This window comes from Dermacentor albipictus, chromosome 8 (genome assembly GCF_038994185.2).
Source record: "Dermacentor albipictus isolate Rhodes 1998 colony chromosome 8, USDA_Dalb.pri_finalv2, whole genome shotgun sequence".
Taxonomy (NCBI): Eukaryota; Metazoa; Arthropoda; class Arachnida; order Ixodida; family Ixodidae; genus Dermacentor; species Dermacentor albipictus.
Window position 1 is genome coordinate 32,884,703 of NC_091828.1, and position 26,273 is coordinate 32,910,975.

General features: G+C 48.9%; 1 protein-coding gene across 29 annotated transcripts in view; it reads left to right on the plus strand.

The window, feature by feature from the left end:
• The window catches only part of Mhc (myosin heavy chain), a 46,754-nt gene extending 22,008 nt beyond the window's left edge, over nucleotides 1-24,746 (plus strand). For 7 of the 29 annotated variants that reach the window (XM_070523234.1, XM_070523235.1, XM_065431318.2 and 4 more), the window contains exons 13-32: nucleotides 965-1,135; nucleotides 2,515-2,694; nucleotides 3,252-3,405; nucleotides 3,744-3,793; nucleotides 8,078-8,165; nucleotides 8,924-9,041; nucleotides 10,048-10,168; nucleotides 12,711-12,847; nucleotides 13,123-13,204; nucleotides 13,668-14,498; nucleotides 16,783-16,839; nucleotides 17,536-17,789; nucleotides 18,941-19,019; nucleotides 20,122-20,367; nucleotides 20,880-21,076; nucleotides 21,527-21,710; nucleotides 21,801-22,118; nucleotides 22,494-23,036; nucleotides 23,523-23,867; nucleotides 24,343-24,746. In XM_070523234.1, the coding sequence (XP_070379335.1) occupies nucleotides 965-1,135; nucleotides 2,515-2,694; nucleotides 3,252-3,405; nucleotides 3,744-3,793; nucleotides 8,078-8,165; nucleotides 8,924-9,041; nucleotides 10,048-10,168; nucleotides 12,711-12,847; nucleotides 13,123-13,204; nucleotides 13,668-14,498; nucleotides 16,783-16,839; nucleotides 17,536-17,789; nucleotides 18,941-19,019; nucleotides 20,122-20,367; nucleotides 20,880-21,076; nucleotides 21,527-21,710; nucleotides 21,801-22,118; nucleotides 22,494-23,036; nucleotides 23,523-23,867; nucleotides 24,343-24,624 (4,437 nt within the window). In that variant the 3' untranslated portion in view covers nucleotides 24,625-24,746. Of the gene's footprint in view, nucleotides 1-344; nucleotides 516-964; nucleotides 1,136-2,514; nucleotides 2,695-3,251; nucleotides 3,406-3,743; nucleotides 3,794-5,423; nucleotides 5,512-6,991; nucleotides 7,080-8,077; nucleotides 8,166-8,923; nucleotides 9,042-10,047; nucleotides 10,169-11,840; nucleotides 11,962-12,710; nucleotides 12,848-13,122; nucleotides 13,205-13,667; nucleotides 14,499-16,782; nucleotides 16,840-17,535; nucleotides 17,790-18,634; nucleotides 18,714-18,940; nucleotides 19,020-20,121; nucleotides 20,368-20,879; nucleotides 21,077-21,526; nucleotides 21,711-21,800; nucleotides 22,119-22,493; nucleotides 23,037-23,522; nucleotides 23,868-24,342 lie in introns of all 29 variants that reach the window. The other 22 variants (XM_070523250.1, XM_070523237.1, XM_070523240.1 and 19 more) reach the window with 11 other exon arrangements.
• Nucleotides 24,747-26,273: the final 1,527 nt, after the last annotated feature.

Genomic DNA, 26,273 nt, shown 5'->3' on the forward strand with positions numbered 1-26,273 from the left:
AACATAGCTTCAAAAAAATGTACGATAGCTTAATGCCCTCCGTCCCATTAAGACCTTCCTCTACAATCCCGCATTCTCCTTTGTAGACTGGCACCTATGTATCCCTTTTTGCCCTTATTCCTAGCCGTTTGCCCTAATTATAAGGCAGGCAAAGCAACCTGCTTACCTGGTTCGGTCTCTGGCACAACTACTTTCAATACGAAATGACTGACGCATTCCCTGAAATCCACAGGCAACCCTGGTATCCTTCCGCCCGCTCCCGCGGTGCGTTCCTGTAGTCGGTCACCTGTCTTTCCGATGTAGACCTTCTTCCTCCCCCTTCCCCTCCTCCCTGATCCTCGCAGTTCAATAGCTTTGAGCAGCTCTGCATCAACTTCACCAACGAAAAGCTGCAGCAGTTCTTCAACCATCACATGTTCGTTCTTGAGCAAGAAGAGTACAAGCGCGAGGGAATCGAATGGGAATTCATCGACTTTGGCCTCGACCTGCAAGCGTGTATCGAGCTCATTGAGAAGGTAACTAGTGGCCGGAGAGCTACTGGAGCTATGCGTGTGCGCCCTGTAAGCAACGTTAGCCGCCGCCGCCGGCGCAGGGAGGGAAACAGCGTAACACGTCTGCCGCAAGTGGGCCGACGGCCGCATAACCACAAAGAGGCACCGCGCGTTTTTGTTTAGCAAACTTCCGTCTAAACAGACGATTGCGGTCGGTAATCCTAACCTGAAAGTGTGAGCTGGTTACGCAGTGTTTGCTGCGCTTAGGTGCCTCGGTTGGTTCCGCGGCCGCCGTCTCAAGTGACACAGTGGCTTCACGCTGTTAACATTGGGATCTTGTGCTTTCTTCTTTCTGTCTCACCCCTTGGCACTACCGCCGCTACCACCACTGCACATTTTTTTACGATACCCCTCCCCCGTACACGACACCCGCCACATCTACTGCCCCCCAAATTCTGCCTGACCGTGTACAGTACAACGGCTTCGAGCAAATTTGCATCAACTTCACCAACGAAAAGCTGCAGCAGTTCTTCAACCACCACATGTTCGTTCTGGAGCAAGAAGAGTACAAACGCGAGGGCATCGAGTGGGTCTTCATTGACTTCGGTCTCGATCTCCAAGCTTGTATCGAGCTTATTGAGAAGGTAAAGACTCCCCCACCACCAACCGCCATGCCTAGCCCCGGCACGAGGACCTCCCCGTAGCGAGTTTGTACCCGCTGCGCACAGTCACCCCCTCGCCGTTGTTTGTGTCAACTGCAACGGTGAACCCCGCGATTACGTAGGCACTAAGCTAACTCGTCACCACCGTGCCACGCAGCAAGGTCGAAGTGAAATGAGGCAAGCGACACTAAAGCGCACACGCAGTCTGATGCCTCAATTTACTTTGCTCCACGTGTGATTCACGGATGAAAGAAAAGAAAATGCATGATCACTATAAGCCTTCAGATGTGCCAACAAGTAGTTTCCACGGTATCCCTCTAAATTGCCCCCTGCAAATCGCCCCATAGGAACCGATATTTCCCGTCTCCGTAGTACAGCATGGTCACGAACTATACCTGATCACCACATAGCACAGTTCCTAACCTTAAAGAAGACATATGCCTGTGTCAAAGCATGTGCTATACCTTCTGCGCCGATATTTTCCTTACACTTTGCATGTGGTCACCCGTTCTGAGATGATTATTTTTTTGCTGATTTCCTTTTGCTGTGTTGTTTTCTTGCATTTATTTTAGCTTTTTGTTATCATTCGAAGACTAAGAGAGTGCAGCTTTCTCATTTTTTTTTCTATTAATAACTAGCATCTGAGAATAAACACTTGGTATCGCATTTGTTAATGACCCCACAATGCTTGGGATTTCGTTTCTAGGTGCATGGGGGGCTGGACTTCAATTTCTTCATTTTATTGGAGTTTTTTACTGTACCTTCAACAGCGTGCAATTATGAATAGTGCAGCGACATTTAACGCCTGCGAAGTATGCATGCAAATTATTAATTTTTGTGATAAAGCCTTTATGGCTCAATATGTAACCTTGCTTGCCTTAATTTTTCGCCATACGAGTACTAGGCCTTTAGTTATTGCTCGCATCTATGCAGTAAAAAAATGCATCAATATATTTCAACTGTTGATCGGTCAACAGAGTACAATCGGCTGTGAAGAATCTCTTGCTATGTCGAACTAAAGATTGAAGGACTGTCTTTATGTCGTAAGAATATTTTTAGTAGTGTGTTACTATACAATACGCTTCAGAAGGTTCATCTTACGTTAGGTGCTTAATTTTTGAAACTCATGGCCGCAACATAAACCGATCGACGACATGACGTTGCCTAGTACGCTGCAAATAACAGCCCAGGAAATGATTTCATCGGCAACGGGTCTCACTTGAGAATCATGTGCAATAGAAAAAGCGGCGACTAAAGCTGTCCTCAACTATATCCTTGACCGCTATGGGATTATTAACTCACACTTGCGATCAAAAGACTTGGCGTGCTCTGATTGCCGCCCTCTCCCCCTCACCCGCCAGCCTATGGGTGTGCTCTCCATCCTGGAAGAGGAGTCTATGTTCCCCAAGGCTTCTGACAAGACCTTCGAGGAAAAACTGAAGACCAACCATCTTGGCAAGTCACCAAACTTCATCAAGCCGAAGCCACCTAAGCCTGGCCAGGCTGAGGCTCACTTCGCCATTGTCCACTACGCCGGCACAGTACGTATATATTCTGCTCCCTTTGCTTATTATTGTACTTTATCTTACGTTGCCTGGGGTGCTGTAACGTAAAGCTATGCCAATCTGTTTGTACTCCACTTGTGCAATTAGCCCTCAAAAGTTGTCGAATTGTTTTATGGCCACCACCACTTCGTCGTGACATCGTGAAAACTGCGAAAACTCGCCGTTTATCACGTGCGCACTCTCGATTATGTACGATTAGGCCAAGCAAAAGACAAAGAATACTAACTAAATCTACGCCTATTTCGCCATTAGCTCGCCGCTGTCGATCAAAATTTCTGGCGCTGCGCCCACTTCGCCTTTCTGTCACGCAACCAAGTCAAAGCGACGTGTGCGCCCTAAAGGTGCATCATCTGCACAATACTTGATTTTTTTTTTTGGAATGGTGGAAGTGTGCCCTGTTCCGAATGGAATAGGAAATGACCTCGGCAAATAGAGTGCTACACGCAGCGTGATGTACACACCCACCTGCACAGAAATATTTCTGAGGCGCACCGTGCGGACATGACTCATCTGCGCGCACTCTTGCTGTGCAGGTGCCCTACAACCTCAGCGGCTGGCTGGAGAAGAACAAGGACCCTCTGAACGACTGCGTCGTTGACCAGTTCAAGAAGGGCTCCAACGCACTGCTGCAGTCCATCTTTGAGGACCACCCCGGTCTGGGCGCCACTGAGGACAAGGGTGGAAAGGGTAAGTTCCTGGTTCTCGCCTACATTAAATTCAGGTGCAAAATAATCTATGACAAGCATTGTTTACTGCTCAATTTCATGGGAAAGAAATTAATTGTCGCTACCTTCAACACTGTACTTTGTGTGTGTTGTAAATAAGCTTGACTTTACCTGTTTTTGTTGATACTCCAAATTGTCCCTACATTTAGGGTTTGAAGTTACAGGAGTTAAGATTGATACGCGAAAGGACTTCTGTCAAATACTGTCACGCCCACGTATTTTTTGATGCCCATAAGTACCGTTAGGAAGCTAAATGAATACCGGGAGGGTATTTACACAACTACGAATGATGTCTTTCAGGCGGTCGCAAGAAGGGTTCCGGCTTCCAGACTGTGTCTGGTCTGTACAGGGTAAGCTCGCTTGGCTTTTTACATTGGTTAACGTGTACAGAAATTCACAAATATTTAATATAGAAAACGAGCAATAAAGTGTGCATTTTTTGATGACGCTCTAAACTGATCTAGCGACGTCAGTGTGCGACAAAAGTTGGTGGCTACTGAGTAAAAAGAAACATTGAAAGTGCGAAAACGCACCTACGCTTAAGGCGTATGTTGTATCGTAACAGTACAAACAACACAAATGTCGCACGTATGTGTCCGTTTCTTCTAATAATTTCTTCTATTCATTTAGTGCTGCCTGTGGTTAATATCAGCAGTTGTGAGCAATCTCTGAGTGAAAGTAAAATGTACTCTTGCGCAGATAAATTTGCACAGTAAGGCGTTCAGCTTTTCTGTTAGCCTCGAAAATATCTTTATCAACGTACGAAATGCGTATTTCTGTGTTTGTGTGTGTTTTATTGTATATCGTGCGCAATGGTGGCAGGTACGTCGCACACAGGTTCACACAAGTCGCTAGCAGCGTAAACAAGCCAATCAACTGCGCGAATTATGCAGTTGGCCGCACATCACTCGTGCAGCACCTCGCGCTGTCGCTTTGCGCACGAGCACTCGCTGCATCTTGTTTGCAAGCACAAAAGAGAAGGCTGTCTCAAAGCGGCAAATCGGTAATCGCGTCAACACTCTAAAGAAACAATCGAAAACGAACTTGGTCATTTCGTTTACCAATGATTCAGTGCTCATTGCCGCAAGGCATGAGCAGAGGCAAACGTCTCTTATGAGCTTGCAGGCCTTCGATATGTGCTTGTTTGCGTGAATGATTGTAGCAGCAGGAAACCTATCAATTCTTAAGTGCCTGCATGTTGGTGTCCTTTCACAAAGGCATTTCCGTGTATCACTACTTCTAATAAGTTTTGAGCCCTTTTACAGGTTCCTGAAGAGCACGCTCGCGCGGGCAAGTGACTCAAGGTAGTATAGGAGGCCGCGTTCATCAAGAGTAGGTCGCGCCGCGTACACAAGGCGGTGGCGCCTCGCTTTTAGCTTCACCGAAAGCTTAATTCCTACTAGCAAGTCCGCCGCGCACTTTATTAGCAGTTTTTCGTTTATTACCATCGTATTCGTAGACTGTGTGACTGCGAAGTTCTCGCCGGATCGTAGCTGTGCTGGGTAATGCAACCCGCCACATCCGGTCACAAGCGCACAGTCAGCACTGGCTGTAGTATAACACCAACAAGATGACGAGTCTACAGAGTGTCGTCGCTGTATTCTATCTTCACCCGTTTTTGGCGCACCGTACACTAATCATGAGGCGAAGCTAGTTAGACCAACTCGCTGTCCTTCTAACCAGATGATGAGGTTCTATGTGCGTCTGAGGCCTTAGTGACAATGTTACGTTTTCAGCCGCAGCAGGTTACTTCACAGTGCAGGAAACGAGGAAGCCTGAGGCGCCATTCTATGTAGCTTATGAGATCATCGGAAGAACTCTTCGCAAAGATATGTCGAATATCTACGTCGGACGTGTTCTATTCGCAAGCAGTTCACGAAGGACTCGCTAAACTCCTATAATGCCGGGTCACTTGCTCGCGCACCTCAAACCAAGTCCGTGGCATGAACGGCATGACCTCAACCTCCTGTCTCTCCGTAGGAGCAACTGAACAAGCTCATGACCACCCTGCGCTCCACGCAGCCCCACTTTGTCCGATGCATCATCCCCAACGAAACCAAATCCCCAGGTACCTGGTCACCATCCCTGCGCACCCGTAGCACGCAGTCGACTGTTCGAGTGAAACAAAATTTGACGCCTTCTCGAGGCGCTGCGTTTGGAAATTTAGCGAAGCTTACTTGTGTAGCACGGCAAAGTCACGAATCGTCCCACCTTTGCACCAGCCGGTTGTGAAGGAGGCGTAAGCTAAACATAGCACGTGCACATTCGTTCGCGTATAAGGCAGTAACCTTACTGCTACGAACACCACGACGTACGGTAAAATGAAAGCTTCGTTTAACGAGCTAGCTTTAGCTAAGCAATAATTGGCACTAAACTGTTGCAAAGAATAACAAGTTCGTCTCGACACGTTGCCTATTCAGTGCTCACGTCTGAATATCGAGCAACGTTTACGACTGCGTGCTCTAGGTGTACCCGTGTGTTACCTTGTATGCTTGATACCCCGCCTTTCTTTCTTCTCCTGTTATTCCAAGTCCTGTAGTTTCTGTCTAAATTCCTTGTCCGCATACCTCTAATGTATAATATACCTCGATCGTCCATAACTAATGGGACCCATAGAACGTTTCATTCCGTGTTTTCTCTTCTAGTACGAAGGTAGTTCACTCCTCCTGCCGCCTTCTTAAGAAAAGAGAGAGATAAAAAAAAAGAAATTCCTCGTTCTCACCTTTACGTTTGTCGTGCAATGCATCGTGCATATTCACACGTGTGCGTCCACCTACCTATACGCACGTATCATCTGCCCCTGATAAATCTGTTACCCGGTGATTGTCGTTTTTTCCCATACATGATTTTTAATGTCTCCCAATACGTGTCCTGTATAACTCCCCTACGGTTCCCAAACCTGCACTTGAAAAACCGAGCACGGTTCACTTCCCCCTAAATTCTCTCTTAATCTACACGGAATTGCCCCTTGGATTTCCTTCCAACCTGTCAACTTTTCCAGTGGGAATGTATGAATGTGAGCGATAAACATGAAATGCTTTGCTTTGCTTTGCCTAATGTGTCAAGATCGCAATTGCCGCTGCTGCTATCTCACTATTTATAATCACGTAACTTCTGATCCTAAACCATGTAGCGGAGCTCGTTGCGGTTAATGCAGAAGTTTGTTCTCTGACGGCTTGCACATTCAGCTTAAACGTGCAGTAATTGGCACGAAATGTAAATGCTTGGTTGCAGCTCAAGCCATTATGGCGGATAGTTTCGTGATTGCATGAGCAGCGCTTGGCAAAAAAAGTGCTCGCTAACCTACAACGTAATACAAGGTGCTAGCCACAAAGTACGTCGCCAAAATATGTGCTACGCACAGCAAGTTATACAATGAAATTCTCGGTATAATGTAGAGATTACCTCGGCGCTCGTGCTGTTACGCGGCTTTACTAGAGCCTAATGCTGCTGTCTCTGGCTGTGGCCGGTCTTACATCGGCGTGGCGTTGTTGTGTGTGCGCGCGCAAGCGCCTAACCCTTGCTTTGCTCGCTTTTCTGCCACAAAGGAACAACTGAACAAGCTGATGGCGACACTGCACAGCACTCATCCACACTTCGTGCGTTGCATCATTCCCAACGAGTTCAAGCAGCCACGTAAGACACGATCCCCGCCGATCACTCCGTTCGGTGACACCCACACCGAGAACCCCCTCTGGAGCACGACCCGAGTCCCATTAGGCCCCACGAAGAAAACACGAAACAGCCGGTTTCGTTGGCGCATCGCTAAAGGAAAATCTGGCGACGCTCAATATTCTCGTTTTCGGATACCCTACCTAATGTGTTGCCCTTTTCGATCCCACAGGCACGCTCTTAATTCGCCTTGTTACAGCCTCATTAAGAAACGTATCTTTAAAAATTTGTTTCATATCTCATGTACCTGGAGCTCAGCAACGCGAGAATATACTTTCTTCAGCTCCGATCTCTCTCGTCGCACTTTAAAGAACAAGAAGGTTTTGAGAATCCTTGCTTTAATGGCAGCTTTCCTGCCCTAGGCATTGTCCGGTATTCTTCGAAACGAGCTCGAGCAGGCAAAGTGTACCCTCTAAAGAGACCGAAACCGGCTGTTCGCGGAGCATGCCACCCCACACTTGGCCCCGCACCTACCACACGCACTCGGACCTACACCCGCCGAAGTCGGCTAGCCCCAAGTCCAAAACGTACGGCCCACGCCCACCACATTAGATAAACCCCGCGCCCACCGATAGAAGCACAGCCACCTCGTATATTCAACCCCAAGCCCACAGTGTTCAACTGCCCGTACACCTGCCACACGACCCCACACCTCAGATCCAAGTGTATCCTACACCCCCGCCACGTACACCCCAGGGCCGCTATTTTGTAGCGATGCCTTATGCCTTATTCTATGCTATTCTTATCATCCACCACACACGGCCTCCTGATCCCGTTGATAATGTGGGCAGACCGTCGCTCTGACCACTCGCCAAGCGCGAAAAGCCTGAAAAAGCATAGAATCGGAAAAGGCATCGCTACAAAATACCGGCCCAGGGCACGCGTGCGGCCTCCACCATGCGCACAACGCAGCCTTATCTTGTGTCATGCCTAACCCTCTGCCCTGCACTGGTGACCCACAGGAACAGTTGAACAAGCTGATGGCTACCCTGAATAGCACCTCCCCCCACTTTGTCCGCTGTATCATTCCGAACGAAACCAAGTCCCCAGGTAAATGAATTCCGTCCGAACCTTTTATTTGTATTTCTTTTTTATCATATAGGAGACAGTAAGGGTACTAAACCCGCATTCTTGTCTGGAGAGCTCTTGAATATTGCACTGTGTGGGCAAATGTCAACAGCATTGCTTAATGAAATGAAGCAATAAAATAGCCATGTAATGCTTTCTCTGTGACAAGATCATTGCCTGCTTAGCTCTCCTAACAGCTCCGTAAGCACCGTTGTGTCTCGCACAGTTTCCTAGTGAAAACTGAAAGCTAATCTTGTTTACAGAGGCTCGTAAGCTGCTACAATGTTTATTTCGATGCAGAGTATTGTGTGGTCACGAGAAGCGACTTGTTCGCAGTCTTCAATCAACAAAAAAAATGTTTTTTTCTCTTTTTATCGCTAATGTTATGCCTAATTTGTGCATCCCTGTCGTCGAATAGGAAGCAGTGTTTACAAATTTCAATATAAAAGGTCTTTGACTAGAACACATTTAATAAAGCTACCAACAGTCGGAACAAAGCTCAAAGTAGCTTAAAGATTTGCCAAATGTTGGTATGAAACAGCTGCTAATACGTGGTAACAAATTAACAACCCGGAATAAACTGTATTATACCTAATATGCCCATCGATGGTCACGGGCTCTGTGTATGTACTTACTACAGGTTTCAGCTATAATCAGTAGCGTAAAACTGCAAATATACAAGGATTGTGATTTGCAGAAAAGCTGCCACAGAAAGCTAAGCGTCTGTGGTGCGTATGCAGGCGTCATCGACTCTCACCTTGTCATGCATCAGCTCACTTGCAACGGTGTACTTGAAGGCATCCGTATCTGCCGTAAGGGCTTCCCCAACAGGATGATCTACCCTGACTTCAAGCAGCGGTAAGCTGGACGATCCATCCAATGCTACTTTATGCATTTCTACGGTACGATTGTGAGGTTTCTGCTGAACTGCAACGATAAACGTCTTGGTTCCTTATGTAAAATATACAGTTTGTAGAGCGCCTCTTTCATCTGCTTTGTTTCATTTTGTGCAAATGCGGCTGATAGAATTGAAACCATTGTAAATATTTGAGCAAGCATTGAAACAGTTTTTGCTTGCTCTCTCATTAGGCAGCAAAAATGAAATGCAAGAAAGAATGGTGTTGCCACTCAGTTCTCTAAGGCGCGTGTGTCTTTAATAAAGTCGTTTACAAAGCCTGTTCGTGTGATAGCGTTCTCGGCTGATTTAAAATAGAAATAATAGGCATTGCCACTTCGCGTATTCTATAGTGCGATGTGTAGTTCTCCCTTTGTCTCAAAACAAACCTACTCCTTGGCCAAAAACAGTGATATTGTCAATGCCATTTTTAATAGCACTTACCGGAAGGTACTACTGAAAATTTTCATTCTCTCATTTCTAATACTATAGGCTACGGTGCTAAGAAAAAAGAAAATAGGTGCATAATATATATAGATTATCGAACATCAAGGCAATTCATCTTTTAATTGCAATGTGTTTATGAAGAATTGCTATACGTCATTGCATCTGTTTCTGACATAATTTGGTTCTTAGTTCATAACACAAGCGCTTGTTGGCAACCGCACTCTGTGCAATGTTGGCACTGCCCAGACGCGTGCATGACATCCAACGCTTACAGCATCGTACCTGTAACGGGGATATCTTTTGTTTTGTTTTGCTATGCGCATTTTTGTTTGAATATTACGGTGACTGTTTCACCGGAAGATAAATGACGCTTAAGCTTTGGTTTCAGCTAATCCTGCGCTGCAAGAGTCATAACGAGTCGATCGCGAATGGTATCCACGCTTAGAGGCAGCCACTCGCGTTGTCAGCAGCAGTATTTCCTTGCGGTGCAATCCTTATGCTGGCATTGTATTCCCCGACCAGATACACGATCTTGGCGGCGAGTGCCGTCCCCAAGGGCTTCGTTGACGCGAAAAACGTCTCCGAAAAGGTCATCGAAGCCATTCAGCTCGATGCCAACGATTTCCGCTTCGGACACAGCAAGGCATGTACCGGATTAAAAAAAAATGGAAACCCTCCCCCCCCCCCCTCCCATGGTCCTCTAATGGGCACCCTGTCGTGCAGCTCTCGGCCGTAATTAGCGTCGCCGGCAAAAGATACTGAGCGACATAATCGTCAAAAGGCATAGGCATGAAAGGAATTTGTTCTCAACAGCCTGTAGCTGTGCCTGAATCGACATCCACAGTTGATCCACACGCTGCATAGTGCGACACGGAATTTGTAAATTTGTTCGAAAAACTGTGAGAGAGCTGCACAATAGAGCGCAACCTGTGTCCGAATCAGTCCCCTTATCGTCAACCCCTGCCCCCGTAGCCGAACAACACCCGACCGTTTTTTTTTTTTCCCCGTGTCCATTCCCATGTGAAAGTCTACTCTACGGCAAGTTGCTTTTTTGTTTTCCTATGAAAGTGGTAAGTGCGCCTATTTTTGTGTATGCCCTCTCTGAGCCCCATTTCTTGCGCACGTCTCCCTGGGCGCCTTTCGAAGGCCGCACATTTTTCCCCCTCATGCAACCCGAGGCTGTTTTCCTCTGGCAGCATGGTTCCCATCCTCTGGAGACCGTGGCACTTTTTCAAGACGCCATTTTTTGGAATGTCTACCCTTTTTGCACGGTCTTTGTCCCCACTTGCCCTCAAGCGCTAACGAGAACAGGAACTCGAGTGCACCTAAAATGATGTCAAGGCATTGACAAGGCTCTTTACATTTTCCGCTCTCAACAGCGGCAGCTCTTCAAAGAGTTAGTAGCATTCATTGAGTTTAAACTTGCTTATCCACGTGAAATTTACTAACAATCGCAAAATTTTCACGTTAAATCATTTCATTATGTGGTGCCAAAGAGAAGCTGCACCCAACGAATGTTGCGTGCGCTTTTTGTCATTGTGCACTTGGACCTTTTGCGGTCCTAGATACGGCATCCTTGCCTGCGGTCAGCTTCCAGACTCCTTCATCCAGGGGAGACAAGCAACGGAGATAATTATGAAACAGACCAAAATTGACGAGCTTGAATTCCGCTATGGACAAGATAAGGTATGCTGCGCAGCGACACCTTCCTCGGCTGTCGTCTTGTTCCTGCTGCTGTCCTGTAGGCATACCCCGTGCTCTGCGGCGCGCTGTTCCTCGAAACCCGCGAAGCTTAACCCACCTACGAACGCCGGTTTGGCGCCTCTTCGCATGCCGACTAACTGTGGGTCCACAACGTGCAGCCTGACTTCAACGGTCGCCGGGCTTCGCTCCGCTCATGTAGGCGGCGCCGGGAGAGGAGAGGCTTCCTCTCTGCTAGGAATGCCACACGGGACGGTCGCAGCTGTCCCGGGACACAATTTCGCGACTCACTGTCCTCTGGTGGACGATAATTGCCAGCGAGGGCACACATTTGTTCCACACTCCCGTGATTTCAAAGTTAGAGTGCCCGAAATTTCACGACTGGCGGATATGGTCTGCCGGTCGTCAGTGGTTAAAGCGGTAGGAGTTCATAGCCAGATCAGGCCATCTTTGGCTTTCCGATCACTGCTTCCGAGCATACTCGGGCACTTCACGAGAAGCAGAGGCGGCGACATGGCGGAGCTAAGCCCGCGCGCGTCCCTATCACCCTCAGTAGTGCCCACCGATCTGAGCCCTTGCTTCGTCCTGTTACGCGCCCTTGCCCCCCCCTGTAGATACGCCATCCTTGCCGCTAACGTGCTCCCTAAAGGATTCGTGGACGCACGTGCCGCCACAGAGAAGCTCATGGGCGCCATCAAACTTGACGAGGGCGAGTATCAGCTCGGTCTCACCAAGGTACGTCACATCTGTGTGCCTCCCTGTTCGACCCCGTTACCCACCCGCTCCTTCCCCCTCTCCCTTGCGCCTGTGTTCCCATTAGACGGACCTTCCCAAGCATTTTAGATTGACTTCTGTTTGATACACCATGATGTGCATTGTTTTATAAGTTTATTACGCATGTTCTAAAGCGATATAGTGAAGTCCATCACACAGTCGGTCGTTTGTGAGCCAGCGACAATTGAAAAATAAACAGCAGAAAAATTACACTTTGCAACTTATAAAGTGCCCCGTTTATGACAATAAATGGAAATGCCAATCTTCTCAAATACTTCTCACTAAGGGTTCATTACCTAAATGTGAAAGGTGCTTTATATATATGAAAGATTTAGTGATGGCGTTTTCCTCCGACAATTCTGTAAAACTTCCACAAACATTCTAGTTACATTGTCCCGATAACTGAGATGCTATATTTTATCACATATCAACGCCAAGATTTCCAGAAACGGTGGCTCAGCACTGCAAACGGCAATTCGTAATTTAAATTCTAAATTTTAACCCACGTGTTATGAGAAATAATCACGAAGATATATTTTGTAAAGGTTCACTCAATACGATGAGTTCCTGATTGAATGAAAATAGACGCTTTTGTGTTTAATAATTGCTTATCTTCATCCTTCACTTGCAAGAACAAAATGCGACTACCTGACAGGATATTACGTAAATGAAGAGGCAAAATCACTAAACTGTCCCTTCTTGCCGCACAGATCTTCTTCAGAGCAGGCGTCTTGGGTCGCCTTGAAGAATTGCGTGATGAGCGGCTCGGCAAAATCATCACCATGATTCAGGCCGCTGTGCGCTGGTACCTCAGCAAGAAGCACTTCCAGAAGCTCAAGGAACAGAGGTAACAGTTCACTATTATTTGCTTGCTATTTGTCACGCTTGATAATTTGGTGCTATAATGGACGTAATCGCGAATATAGTGTTAACTGCATTCTTGGTGTTAAACCAGTTTTCACGGAGCGTGAGCACGTTTGTCCAGCGTATTTCTGCATTCGCACTCTTCATTCAATTTCGTCAACAAGTATTAGCCTCATTGTATGTTATTAAACTATTTGTTCTATAAATTATCGATGCCACTTGGCGACACGTTTTAAACGAAAGTATTTTCATTTGCAGAGTCGCGCTGCTGGTCATTCAGCGCAACCTTCGCAAGTTCCTCCAGCTGCGCAACTGGCTGTGGTGGAAGCTGTACAGCAAGGTATGTTTGCATTGTTCAGTATTCTAGTAAATTCTCAACGGAAAAAGACTTGCATTATGACACTTTATGGGCCAAAATTAACAATCTCATTACGACGCACGCCATAGTGGGGGGTTTCCGATCAGTTATGACCAGCTGGGGTTCTTAAACCTGCACCGAACTCACGGTGCACGAGCGTTCTTGCATTCCGTCGCTTTTGGGATGCAGCCGGGCCTAGCCGTGATCAAGCACAACAAAAAGGTCGTAGTGGGAACTGTACACTTGGATATCGTTGAATACGCCTAAATTTATTTTGCACTCTCAGATTAATTGCAAGGCGAGCGTTTACACCGTATAGGTTTCTCGCTTAATTACAGGAAAAATAATCTTTTACACCCGTAAAATGTCATTGCTCCATTAGCCGATGAACAGCGCGAAATGGCGAAAGCTGCATAATCAACGCTTGCGCACTCATTTCGCGCAGGTCAAGCCCCTGCTCTCGGTCGCCCGCGTGGAGGATGAGCTCAAGGCGCTTGAGGAGAAGCTCAAGAAGACTCAGGAGGCGCTGGAGAAGGAGGAGAAGCTGCGCAAGGAGCTTGAGGGCCAGAACGTCAAGGTCCTGCAGGAGAAGAACGACCTCTTCCTGCAGCTTGAGGCCGAGCGCATGGGTGCCGGCGACGTCGAGGAGCGCCTCAACAAGGCTCTCACCCAGAAGGGCGACCTCGAGTCCCAGCTGCAAGACCTGAACGACAGGCTGTCCCACGAGGAAGACGCACACGCTCAGCTGTCGCAGGCCAAGAAGAAGCTCGAGAACGAGGTATCTAGCCTCAAGAAGGACATCGAGGACATGGAACTGGCTCTGCAGAAAGCGGAGCAGGACAAGGCAACCAAGGACCACCAGATCCGCAACCTCAACGACGAGATTCAGCACCAGGACGAGCTCATCAACAAGCTCAACAAGGAGAAGAAGCAGCTGCAGGAAACGAACCAGAAGACCGCCGAGGACCTGCAGGCCACCGAAGACAAGGTGAACCACCTCAACAAGGTCAAGGCCAAGCTAGAGCAGACCCTGGACGAGCTGGAAGACTCGCTCGAGCGCGAGAAGAAGGCACGTGCCGACCTCGAAAAGAACAAGCGCAAGGTTGAAGGAGATCTCAAGCTCGCTCAGGAAGCGGTCGCCGACCTGGAGAAGCACAAGAAGGAGATGGAGCAGAACCTGCAGCGCAAGGAGAAGGAGATGGCCAGTCTGGCTGCCAAGCTGGAGGATGAGCAGGCGCTGGTCGCCAAGCTGCAGAAGCAGATCAAGGAACTGCAGGTAAGGCTTGCGTGCACTTCATTGGCGTCGCCGCTTTTCTTCGGGCTTTCCCGCAGCATCAGCAACCACACTTTGCTATCCAAGCGGGACAAAAAAGAAATTTTTTGAACATACTAGTGCTTAGACTGACGTATATATGAAACGCTGGAGTTTTCTACTAGCATTGGGTATTATGGCACGATCCTTACAACGCAGTCTGGTCGACAAGAAGAAAAGGCAGCCAGCGCGTCGTATGTCCTTCTGGGGGATTTGCGTTGAAGAGAAACGGCGCGTCTATCTTCATTTTAAGTAATTGTAGCTTGTATTGAAATTAACAAATATAAATTACTTCTGGAGCAAGGCAGAGTTGTCTGTTACATTTTGTTTCAGGCGACAGGTGAGCGTTCAGCTAACGTACATTGGCTGAACAATCGACGTGCTTTCTGTGATGACGCGATGTTTTATGAGACAACGTATCTGCCGGGCTTCAATTTTTGTTCAGGTAGAAAAAATTGCCGGATTCTAATAAATCTTAAATGTAATAAAAGAATTTAGGAAACCTTTAAGGCGATACACGAGCCGCTGACGTCAGAGAAAAGCAACAACGTAGGGAAGAAAAACGACACCGCTCTGACGAATGGAAGGCACAAAACGCTATCTTCCGTATAAGGCCTTAGTATCTTGTCGAATAGAAAAATTCGCGATCGGTGCTCCAACATTATGAACTTATTGTCTTCAGCCACAATGAGTAACACTGCAAAAAAAAAAAACAAGACCCACCACATCACTACAGCAGTGAAAGCCATTAAGCTACATAATTCCGCTTGAGCTCCTTTTGGCTGGAAAAGAAACCTGAGGCGACCGAAAGCTTACGCGTCTCACTTGTCAGAATCGACGAATACTTTCTACTGCATTCAGCGTACAAGAAAGTCGAACAGCCGGTAGCGAAGATGCATGGCAGCAGGCCGCTCAAGAATGCCAGAAATGCGCCCCAAAATATCTGTTGAAAAGAGAGAAATGGGAGTTTCTTGGAGAAAGAAATACAGAACGCTGATTAGTATGTCTAAAGAAAGCCGTCTTACCTGTCTCCTCTTGAAGCGAGACAGCAAGCCGTCGGTGGCAGTTCGGGCTCAAACTCCGTCCTTGAGGACTCCCGCGGCTGAAACAGCCTGCCCTAGCCGCCTGGCAGCCAAACCGGGAGAACGCTACGTGTCCACGTGACCGTAGGCCGTTGCACCGTGAGGGGCCCCCCTTCACCAGGTGAAAAAAGCAGACTTGGAAGTGACGGGCAGCAGGCCTGAAGCACCAAAAAGAAAACACGCTAAGAGGGTGAGAAAGTCTCGAAAAAAGGCGCTGCCCTGTTAGCGGTAGCTGCCGGCGGTGAGTCAGGGGAGCCTCGCGAGCGCGCGCGAACGCGTACATATTTCTGGCCATAGGTATTTTTGGTGGGTGAACGGCGCCGGGGGCGAGGGTGGCCAGCTCGGATTTCCCGAAGCCTCGGGGCTTGCCACCCTTTTAACGCGTCGGCAGCAGACTCGAGCCGTCAGTACCGACCCGAGCGAACCGTGGTGCTCCTCGCTCCTCACTCCTCGACGAACCCGGCGACATGGACAGCTACTCGGCGCTCGAAGCAGCTCGTGCCATCACGAACGGCCTGACCAACGGAGTAGCCAGCGAAGATGGCCCCTTGGTCAACGGTGCTTCGGCTCCCGCCAGGAAGCCCAAGGGCGTGGCCACGGCCGGTGACGCGCTGCTCCAGGACTCCTTCTACCCGCTCCAGAAGGGACCCTACATCTCGCCAAACTACCGGCTCAGCGCCGAGAGCAAGCGGCTCGTACGCCAGGCACAGGAGCCCGTGCTCGCCTCCAGCCCGGCCACTGTGCACCTCATCTATGAAGTAGGCCTCGAGACGAGCCATAGCTTCTGATACTACTGCTGCGTGTGCCTGTGCTTTGTGGCATCATCGCTTGGCTAACCACTCTGGATTTACAGGGCAGCCAAGGCCGTGCCGCCAGTTCGGCCTGCGAGGCTAGCCCGACGCCCGTGTGCTTTGTCGTGGTTTGGATGGCTCCTCATCGGCTGTGCCTAAAGCATGCTTCTGTGGTGCCGTTTGGCACCGCAGCGCTTGTTCCCACTGTGGAACACGTGGCGCGCTTTTTTTGTTGGTTGTAGATGGGGGAATTTTCGCGGGGAGTGGCGGGGACGTCGTCGTCCCATGGGCAAGGACTACGCAAGTGTGGTTGCTTCTGCGAAGGCCGCCCCTTTCTCTGGCTTCTGTGTTACATGGTGTGGCCTTCTGTTCTAGGCCCGCATCGAGGAACTGGAAGAGGAGCTGGAAGCTGAACGCCAGGCCCGCGCCAAGGTAAGTCGACATACTTACGTATTTTCGGGGTTTTCTGTCAGGTAGAGGGTTAGATGACACGGTGAGCGAGAATTGTCAACGTGAAATAAAGTAACGGCCTAAGCAGTTTAGCCATGGTTGGCACTAATTCTTCAAGTGAAAGGCGGCCGTCAGTGCTTGTCAAATTACCGATTCGCGATAGGTATGCTCTGATATATTTTACCATCGTGCATGCGACCACTATTGTGTTCACATACTTTCAATAAGTTGTGCCCGAGCGCAGTATGCGAGTACTCGTCGCTTTCTTGAGACTTAATATGTTCCATCGCTTTGAGCTGTTGAGAATTAAAGAAGTCGCTGATACACTGATGGCTTAAGCGAAACAATAAATTCATTTGCCTGCAGAATACTACCAGCAAATTTCTATGCATAATACGAGCAGGCGGCGATAACGCCGATAGTGCGCGTTTAGAATAGCCGCGGTTTTGGAAACCAGGCCACAGCTGGTCGTTGATAGAGAATATGCCAGCGAGAGCAGTGTTATGTTTAAATGGGCAGTGATGCCGGCTATATACACGACATTCACTGTAATGTACATCGTTGTCGCTTTACCGTATACATTTTTAATGCTTGATAAGGCATATTTGCCAAAACAAACGCTGGCGAATAGGTGGTCCCGCTCATTGCATTTACTTTTGTGTTTGTTTTTCGGAATAGGCTGAGAAGCAGCGCGCCGACCTCGCTCGCGAGATCGAGGAGCTGAGCGAGCGTTTGGAGGAGTCCGGCGGTGCCACGTCGGCCCAGGTGGAGCTGAACAAGCGTCGCGAAGCCGAACTCGCCAAGCTCAGGCGCGACCTCGAGGAGTCCAACCTGCAGCATGAGCAGGCCATGTCCAACCTGCGCAAGAAGCACAACGACTCCGTTGCCGAGCTCTCTGAGCAGATCGACCAGCTCAACAAACACAAAGCCAAGTAAGCGCCCGCATTCACTCTCGGAATCGAGATGCCCACGAGCACTTTTCAATATAGAAAATTGGGGCTTCTGTTAAAAAATTGTAGTCCACCTAAAGAGGCAAGTAGGAGTACTGTTACAGAATTCGACATTACAACGTGCGTCATATTTGCCTTCTAGCTCAACCACTGTTTTTCGTATGAGAACATTGCCGTATTCTCAGCTTAACAGAGAAATCGTAGGACTTGCGTATATCTAGTACAAACGGTGTGCCCTTGATGGAGCGCCACGCAGAGTGCCTTGAATTTAAATGCTCCCCTCGTTTAGGACGAATAACTCCCGAGGAAGGAACAACCTTTTGGAATTTTGACCTAAATATAGGGCACAAAGTAGTGAATCAGCTATGTGCTAAAGAACTCGTCATAATGAAACAATATGCGTATTAGTCAATCTTCGATCTACAACCACGCTATGAGTTCCTTGTCTCGGCCTTTGCTTTTCTCTTGGGCGCAAACCGCAACACTGTAAATTTTTACATTTTAAAGGGAAAGTCTTTCCAACCTGCCATTGCATTTTTTTTCTTGCTTTTTACGTTTCTCCAAGGTACCAGCCTCAAACTCCCTTCTTGCGGGCAAGCGGCTGAACTGCGAAACGTAGTTGTCAATGGCAGCCCCATTTCTTGAAGATTAATTTTTCCACATCTACCACTCCTACACGTTTAGCTTCACGCCAGTTTACACACCAGCATTTTGTGTGTGTCAGTGTTTTTTTTTTTGTGCCGTAAGGCGTTTTCTTCAAGCCTAGACCTTTTGTCAACGTTCTCGCTGGCGAGAAGCACTTCTCTAACGAAACTTTGGCTCGGCAGGGTGGAGAAAGAGAAGTCCCAGATGAAAAGCGAACTGGATGACATGCGCGCCAATGTTGACCACCTAAACCGCGATAAGGTAAAAGCACCCCGTTGGCTAGTCCGTTCAGTTGAAAGCTCCTTCCCGTTCCGAGATGGCCCACACCGAGCCCAACCTGCATTGTCGGGTCCCGCCTGTTAGGAGTGAGAGACAAGCCCTACCCTCAGTTCCGTAGGCTTTTCCCCGAGTGTGTGAGCCCTGTCTTGAACCCCGCCGTTTCTTTCCTTCCTCCCTCGTTTTCTCCCTTTCCCCGAATGTGTACATAGAGTTGAAAAGGAGCGTGCCACCCTGTCTGCCGAAGTTTCCGACCTCCAATCCCTCCTGGACCACAGCAACAAGTCACAGGTAGCCCTTCCCTTCGTGAATGCACGCGTTCTCCGATTCGCCCGCACACAGCGAGCACGCGCGCCCTGGGCCTTGAGGCGTTAGCTGATAGCGGCTCTTGTCCGATGCTCCGGGTACCGTTTACGAGAAACGCCAACTGGATGTAATCAAAACCTATTCAGGGCTAAGGCGTCTCTCGCATGCGAGGCTCTCTTTCAATAGGTGCAGCCTCATATTGTATCATATAAAGCGCATTTATTTCTTTGTGGCTTTCCAGAAAGTGGCTCTCACAGAGCGCAGTCAAGATTAAACGTCTTCGCATGGTTCCCCCGTTCTCTAAGACTTGCGTCAAAAGAAAACTTCTAAATAAATTGATCAGCAATACAGCAGTGACACGGCTGGTCGCACTACCTATCACGTTACGAAGTTTCCGATTTCACGCGTTACTAACGAACGTTGCGAAACAAAAGCAGTGATGACAAGCTTGGCTCTTAAGAAGCTCGAACGCGGCAGCGCTGTGTGCGGGCAAATTTCGGACACTTTCGGCTTGCACGTTGTAGAAAACGCATTCTTGAAGCTTCTTCCAGTCATGGCCTCCCTCACTGTTTAAGCATGATACCCTTTTGGCAAGCGCATGCTGCCCAGAATTTCGTGTTTTATTTTATTCGTGTGTCGCGAATCTGAATGCTGGTATACTACAACAGCTTCCAAACATTTACTCAAGTGCATTCTTTCACGTCACCGGCTATTTGGTTATCTCACAGCACTGAAAAACATATTCGGTAGCATATCCCGGAATCTTACATTTTTCGCTCATTTTGACACTGAGCAAATCTGCGCCATCATGGCAACTACCACTGAACATTTCACTACTTACACTACTGAATTTATTCTGTAACCCATACTCACATCGGTACTGCTTCCACTTTCATGTGCTTCTTTCTTAAAGCCACTGTTGCAACAAGCACTAAGCATTACCAATAAACACTTGAAGATCTCACACATGTTACATGCTGTTTATCCTGTAGACTTGACACTTTCTAACTTGCAACAATGCATCCTTGATGGGCCAAACACTGATTTTTCTATTCATTTTCCCTTCCCTGCGACCTAAAACAAAAAGGCTAACGCTGAGAAACAGGTCAAGCAGTTGGAGGTGCAGCTCGCCGACGCCCAGTTCAAGCTCGATGAAACGAACCGCACCCTCAACGACCTGGACGGTTCCAAGAAGAAGATGGGCGTTGAGAACAGCGAATTGCAACGGCAGCTTGAGGAGGCCGAGTCGCAGGTGGCACAACTCAATAAGATCAAGGCTTCACTCGCCACGCAGCTCGAAGAGGCCAAGCGGCAAGCCGACGAGGAGGCTCGGGTAAGGGGCCCTGTTTCAACTGTTAGCCAGCAATGGGGTAATTCTTGTGCATGCACTAAGCTGAAACATCGGTAGACCAGTTGAGTAAAATGCAGTGTTTGCGTAAAGGACGCAGTCGAGGGCGTCACAGACAAGAGCTATTTGTCAATTGTGCTTTTTCTACGAGTAATTTCCGTTTCTGCTGCTGCAGAAGTTTTGGAAGTCATCCCGATTTGTACCATAGCAGTACGGTCATTTTAGTGCCACTAAGTGCCTTCGAGACCGCGCTGCTAAAACGTACAGTAACCTGTGCAGCTTCGAGAAGTGGTCTACATACCGCTTAGTGCATCTTGGTATTCCCCATCGCTGGTACCCTTCACGCTGCTTATGATTAACATTTCCCAAGTGGTACTAACCGTGACCACAGTCAGGATTTCCCCCAATGAAGCTATCATGCTACTTTGCCAATCACAAGCTACGGTTTAAACACGATAGCAGCAGCTAATTTCCCGACACTGTCGCCACCGCTGCAGGAGCGCGCTGCTATTCTCGGCAAGTACCGCAACCTGGAGCACGACCTGGACAACCTGCGCGAGAGCATCGAAGAGGAACAGGAAGCTAAGGCTGACTTCCAGCGCCAGCTCAGCAAGGCCAACGCCGAGGCTCAGCTCTGGCGCTCCAAGTACGAAAGCGAGGGTCTGGCACGCCTGGAGGAACTCGAGGAAGCCAAGTGAGTATTGGGACTATTTAGCTTGCCATTTCTTTGTGAAGTTTCATCAATGTCCTCATGGCGTCACCACGTTAGATACTAAGTCGATTTTCATTCAGATTGCTGCATCTTTCTTATGTTCTGCTCGCAACCACCATGAGTACGCCAAAGAGGTAGCTGGGAATGTCCCCTTAGTGAGTGCTTACAGCTTCTCGTGCTTAACAAGCGTGCAATTGTCTTCACGAAGCCGTTCATACGTATGAACTATGCGAAGGAAACTGCCCTGGCAAATCTAGTTGTGGCAAACCTGAATTGGACAGAATACGCCAAATACCGACTAAATTTCATAGCAATGAAACACACTGCTCTTGCTTAGCGAATTTACCAGAGTAATCTCTTACGCGCTACCATTTAACATAGTTTCTGTTGAGGCATGCTCATCACAGCCGTTTCGTCTGCCTTGGTATGCAGGCGCAAGCTGCATGCCAAGCTCCAGGAGGCTGAAGAGGCCATGGAGCAGCTGAACGCCAAGTGCAGCGGGCTCGAGAAGACCAAGGCACACCTGCAGGGAGAGCTGGAGGACATGTCCATCGAGGTGGACAAGGCCAACGCTCTTGCTGCCTCTCTCGAGAAGCGCCAGAAGTCGTTCGACAAGGTACGGTCTCGATGATATCGCCTGTTTGGAAGACATTTAGTGGTAGCTAGGGCACCTTCGCTCACATGTGCACTTTCCCTTCCGCTGCAGGTCATCGCCGAATGGAAGGCCAAGGTGGACGACCTCGCCGCCGAGCTGGACGCGTCTCAGAAAGAGTGCCGCAACTACTCCACCGAAGTGTTCAAGCTGCGCGCCGCCTACGAGGAGAGCCAGGAACACTACGAGTCTGTCAAACGTGAGAACAAGAACCTGCAGGACGAGATCAAGGACCTCATGGACCAACTTGGCGAGGGCGGCCGAAGCGTGCACGAGCTCGAGAAGTCGCGTAAGAGGCTCGAGATGGAGAAGGAAGAACTGCAGGCTGCTCTCGAGGAGGCCGAGGCCGCGCTTGAGCAGGAAGAGAACAAGGTGCGATTGATCCACCCTCTTACCGCGCGGCGTTGCAGTAGCTTGCTCAGTTCTGTTTTTCCTGCAGGATGAAGTGAATTTCAGTTGTCACAACTAATATGATCAAGGGGTTGCGCTGGATCGGATGACCCCTAAGCGCAGATAAATCTCATGACTTCAAACGTTCGAAACTGCTTCCGCTATGGTTAATGTGTCAACGGGACGCGTACATTTCTCAACACAGCAGAAGCAAAGTGAATGCCCAGATGGTGTGTTCCCGAAAGTCCGAACAAGGGCAATGCATCAAAATAGCGACTCTGTCTACGAGCACGGCATTGTTTTCTGTTTGTAACCGGTGAACGTGTTCTGACTTGCTTCTTTATTCTTATCTTTCAGGTACTGCGGGCACAGCTCGAGCTGTCGCAGGTGCGGCAGGAGATCGACCGACGCATCCAGGAGAAGGAGGAAGAGTTTGAGAACACGCGCAAGAACCACCAGCGGGCGCTCGACTCTATGCAGGCCAGTCTCGAGGCTGAAGCCAAGGGCAAGGCCGAGGCGCTCAGGCTCAAGAAGAAGCTGGAGAGTGACATCAACGAGCTGGAGATCGCTCTGGACCACGCCAACAAGGCGAACGCTGAAGCACAGAAGAACCTCAAGAAGTACCAGCAGAACGTCAAGGACCTGCAGACCGCCCTCGAGGAGGAGCAGCGCGCCCGGGACGAGGCCCGCGAACAGTACGCTTCGGCTGAGCGCCGCTGCAATGCCCTTCACGGCGAGCTGGAGGAGAGCCGCCAGCTGCTGGAACAGTCGGACCGCGCCCGCCGCGCCGGCGAAGCCGAACTCAGCGAGATGCACGAGACGGTTAACGAACTGTCGGCGCAGACCGCTTCCCTGTCTGTGGCCAAGAGGAAGCTCGAGGGAGAGATGCAGGCTCTGCAGGTAATCGCACGTTCTGACAACACGTCTTTTTTTTTTGCCTTTGCGATCGTTCTGACTACATCTGCACAGCTTGTTTAAAATATTTGACAGTGAATGCTGACACCTACTCAAGTTGTCCAATTATGAAAGACATAACTATTCTCAGTGGCCACTGCAACGCGTCATTTCTTCTGAAGACATATAAACGGGCTGTTTGCAGCACTAAGGCGTACATGCGTCCTCTCCGTACAACTGACAGCCGGCATCAACAATGATTATTGCATTACTTTACGAAATGCTTTACTAAGTTATTAAAGATAACTGTGTCCTCACGGACCTATCATCAATTGACTATATGGGAAAGCAAGAAGCAAACGAAGCAAGGCATTGGGGTCAAGTATTCAAACACACTGATACATTAGGTCAACCCGTACATTGCACATCAGTCATCATTCTCTACCCAAAGGGCATGACTGAGCTTTGCGCTTGCGTGACTACCTTCCCCAGGCCGACTTGGACGAGGTGCTGAACGAGGCCAAGCAGTCGGAGGAGAAGGCCAAGAAGGCGATGGTGGACGCTGCCCGGCTTGCCGACGAACTGCGCGCCGAGCAGGACCACGCGCTGCAGCAGGAGAAGCTGCGCAAGGCGCTTGAGCAGCAGATGAAGGAGCTCCAGGTGCGCCTGGACGAAGCCGAGGCCGCTGCGCTCAAGGGTGGCAAGAAGATCATCCAGAAGCTGGAACAGAAGGTGCGTGAGCTGGAGAACGAGCTCGAGAACGAGCAGCGCAGGCACGGAGACGCTGCCAAGAACTTCCGCAAGAGCGAGCGCCGCATCAAGGAGCTGCAATTCCAGGTACGTAGATCTACGAAAAGTAAGCACTCCTCCTCCACTCCACAGTGCTTGCTTGTGCGAGAAATGGATTAGGTGCTTTTTGCATTACAATTTCTATTTCAATGATAAAGCATCTATTTCAAACTGAGTGGTCCTAACTTGTCGTTTGAGAGGTGGATTCACATTTTCTATTGGTAGGTGAGAACGAAGCAGTAATTTTGTGACACTGACAAAAGCAAACATTGAATCTTGTATTTCGATACCTGAAATACGGCTCTAGAGAGTGAGTTTTTATGGTTTATCTTAAAAAGGACCCACCATTCTTTTGCCATAGGAACGCAATAATCAAAATCAATTCGACATGAAATACAGTCTGAAGAATTGAAACGCCTCGAGGAGGTGATCTGCAAGGATTTCCAGACATTGAGTCATACGGACTGGCACTTCTGCAAAATTGACCTTTCTGATCGTGCCCCCTTTTCTCCCTTCGCCACAGGCCGAAGAGGACCGCAAGAACCACGAGCGCATGCAAGACCTGGTCGACAAGCTCCAGCAGAAGATCAAGACGTACAAGCGCCAGATCGAGGAGGCCGAGGAGATCGCGGCGCTCAACCTGGCCAAGTTCCGCAAGGTGCAGCAAGAACTCGAGGATGCCGAGGAGCGCGCCGACATGGCCGAGAACACACTGGCCAAGCTTCGCGCCAAGAACCGCAGCTCGGCGTCAGCCGGCCGCGCCATGTCACCCGGACTGTCCTCCGCCCCACCCCTCAGGACCTAAGCACAACGACGCCTTATCTACTTGTCTTTCTTCTGACCCCCTGCCACGACTATCACTACCACTATTACGGCTGCTCGCAAGCGGCGAGCAAACGACGGAACAATAAACGACACTTTCCAAGATTTGGCCTCGCTCTGTACTTCCGCTTAGCGCTGGGCGTCGCGCTCGCAGACGCGAAGCGGTTCGAAATACATTTGATGTATTTCAGTACGTTGCACTCTTTAGGAACAAGCTACAATATTCTTGTAGCATCCCTCCGGCCGCTGCGTTTATGGCGTTCAGCTGCGGAAATCCAGTCCGCGGTGCCACACGCTTGCTTAATCTCTGTGGCTGTGATCATCCCTTGGTCTTGGTCATATCGGTGCTAGGGAAATGGGATGAGGTGAAATGATTATACTCGTTCGTCTTCCACAGCGCGTACTCCGATGTGGCAATAATGCGTAAACACTCTTGTATTTATTTAAGTGAAGTCTAGAAACTTTATGAGGTAAAAATTCATGGGGCCTTTTACGGCGCATTTGGCAGGCCAGGTTCTTGCGCTGCTGCGAACTATGAATGAATCAATGCACCGCTGTGTGCATCATGTCCACTCTGTCATCGTCGTCGTCTGCCCGCTGGACTATGTCAAAAAAATATAACAATAGTATTTGCTTGCTGTTCTAAGTATGAAGCTTGCCAAACTAACCGGGACATGGTTTTGTGCTCTATCAATCGTTCGAACTACACCAGAAAAGCTAAGCCTGTCCACCCGTTATCGAATTCTGTCCGCGGTGCCCGAACTTAACTCACCCTGTACGCACGCGAGAGGTTACTGAACTTGGTCTACACTGTTTCCACATCCTAGCTAATGTAATTACAAATAATGTTCACATTTCCGCCGCCCCTGAATTATGCGTTACTGATGATGTGTGGCATCATTCATTGGCAACAGAAAGAAGTTGCTCTAACGCAATCACAACATAACTTGCATATCTTACAGCTCATTGAAACTCAGACTAATGAGACGCAGTTAAGGTCGCTGGGACTCGTACTCGCTACAACTCACTGCCCAGCTAACTTTCCTGTACTCAGACTTATCGAAGTAAGACTGAAACCGGCTGGTACAGACATGTTCAATTGGCTTCATAAAGACTCGACTTGTATCGTGTGCTCTAAAGCAGTCTCAATCACAAGTGAATTTGACCTTAACGCGAAATCATATTAAATTTGATTTGCTGGGGTTGATTCTGACTTAGACGTATGCCCGTTTCCCTAAAATTTACTCACTAAAACTTGAGACCCATGCATGTCTATGTGGGCTCGCCTTGGCGCAAGCCCGCGTCTACTCGAATGCACTTCGACTCAATCCCACTCGAACTCAAACTCAGTTGAACTCACTGAGGCTCACTCTAAAAGACCGATGGGCGCCTCTGCATCCGAGTGAGTCGACTCATGCGCGTGTTTGGCGCAATGAAAAAAAGTGTGTCATAAAGCTAGCATGTCTACAGTTCTCTATCACTGTTTCCAATGCCGCTTATTATGTTCTTCTTGCCTGTATCACCCGCTGCGAGCCATTGGCTTCATTTTTTGTTGTCCTTGCTCGTCTGGTGTTCGTCGTAGATAACTTCGGCAACCACCAGATTTTCGTTGTTTCTGGATATCCATAAACT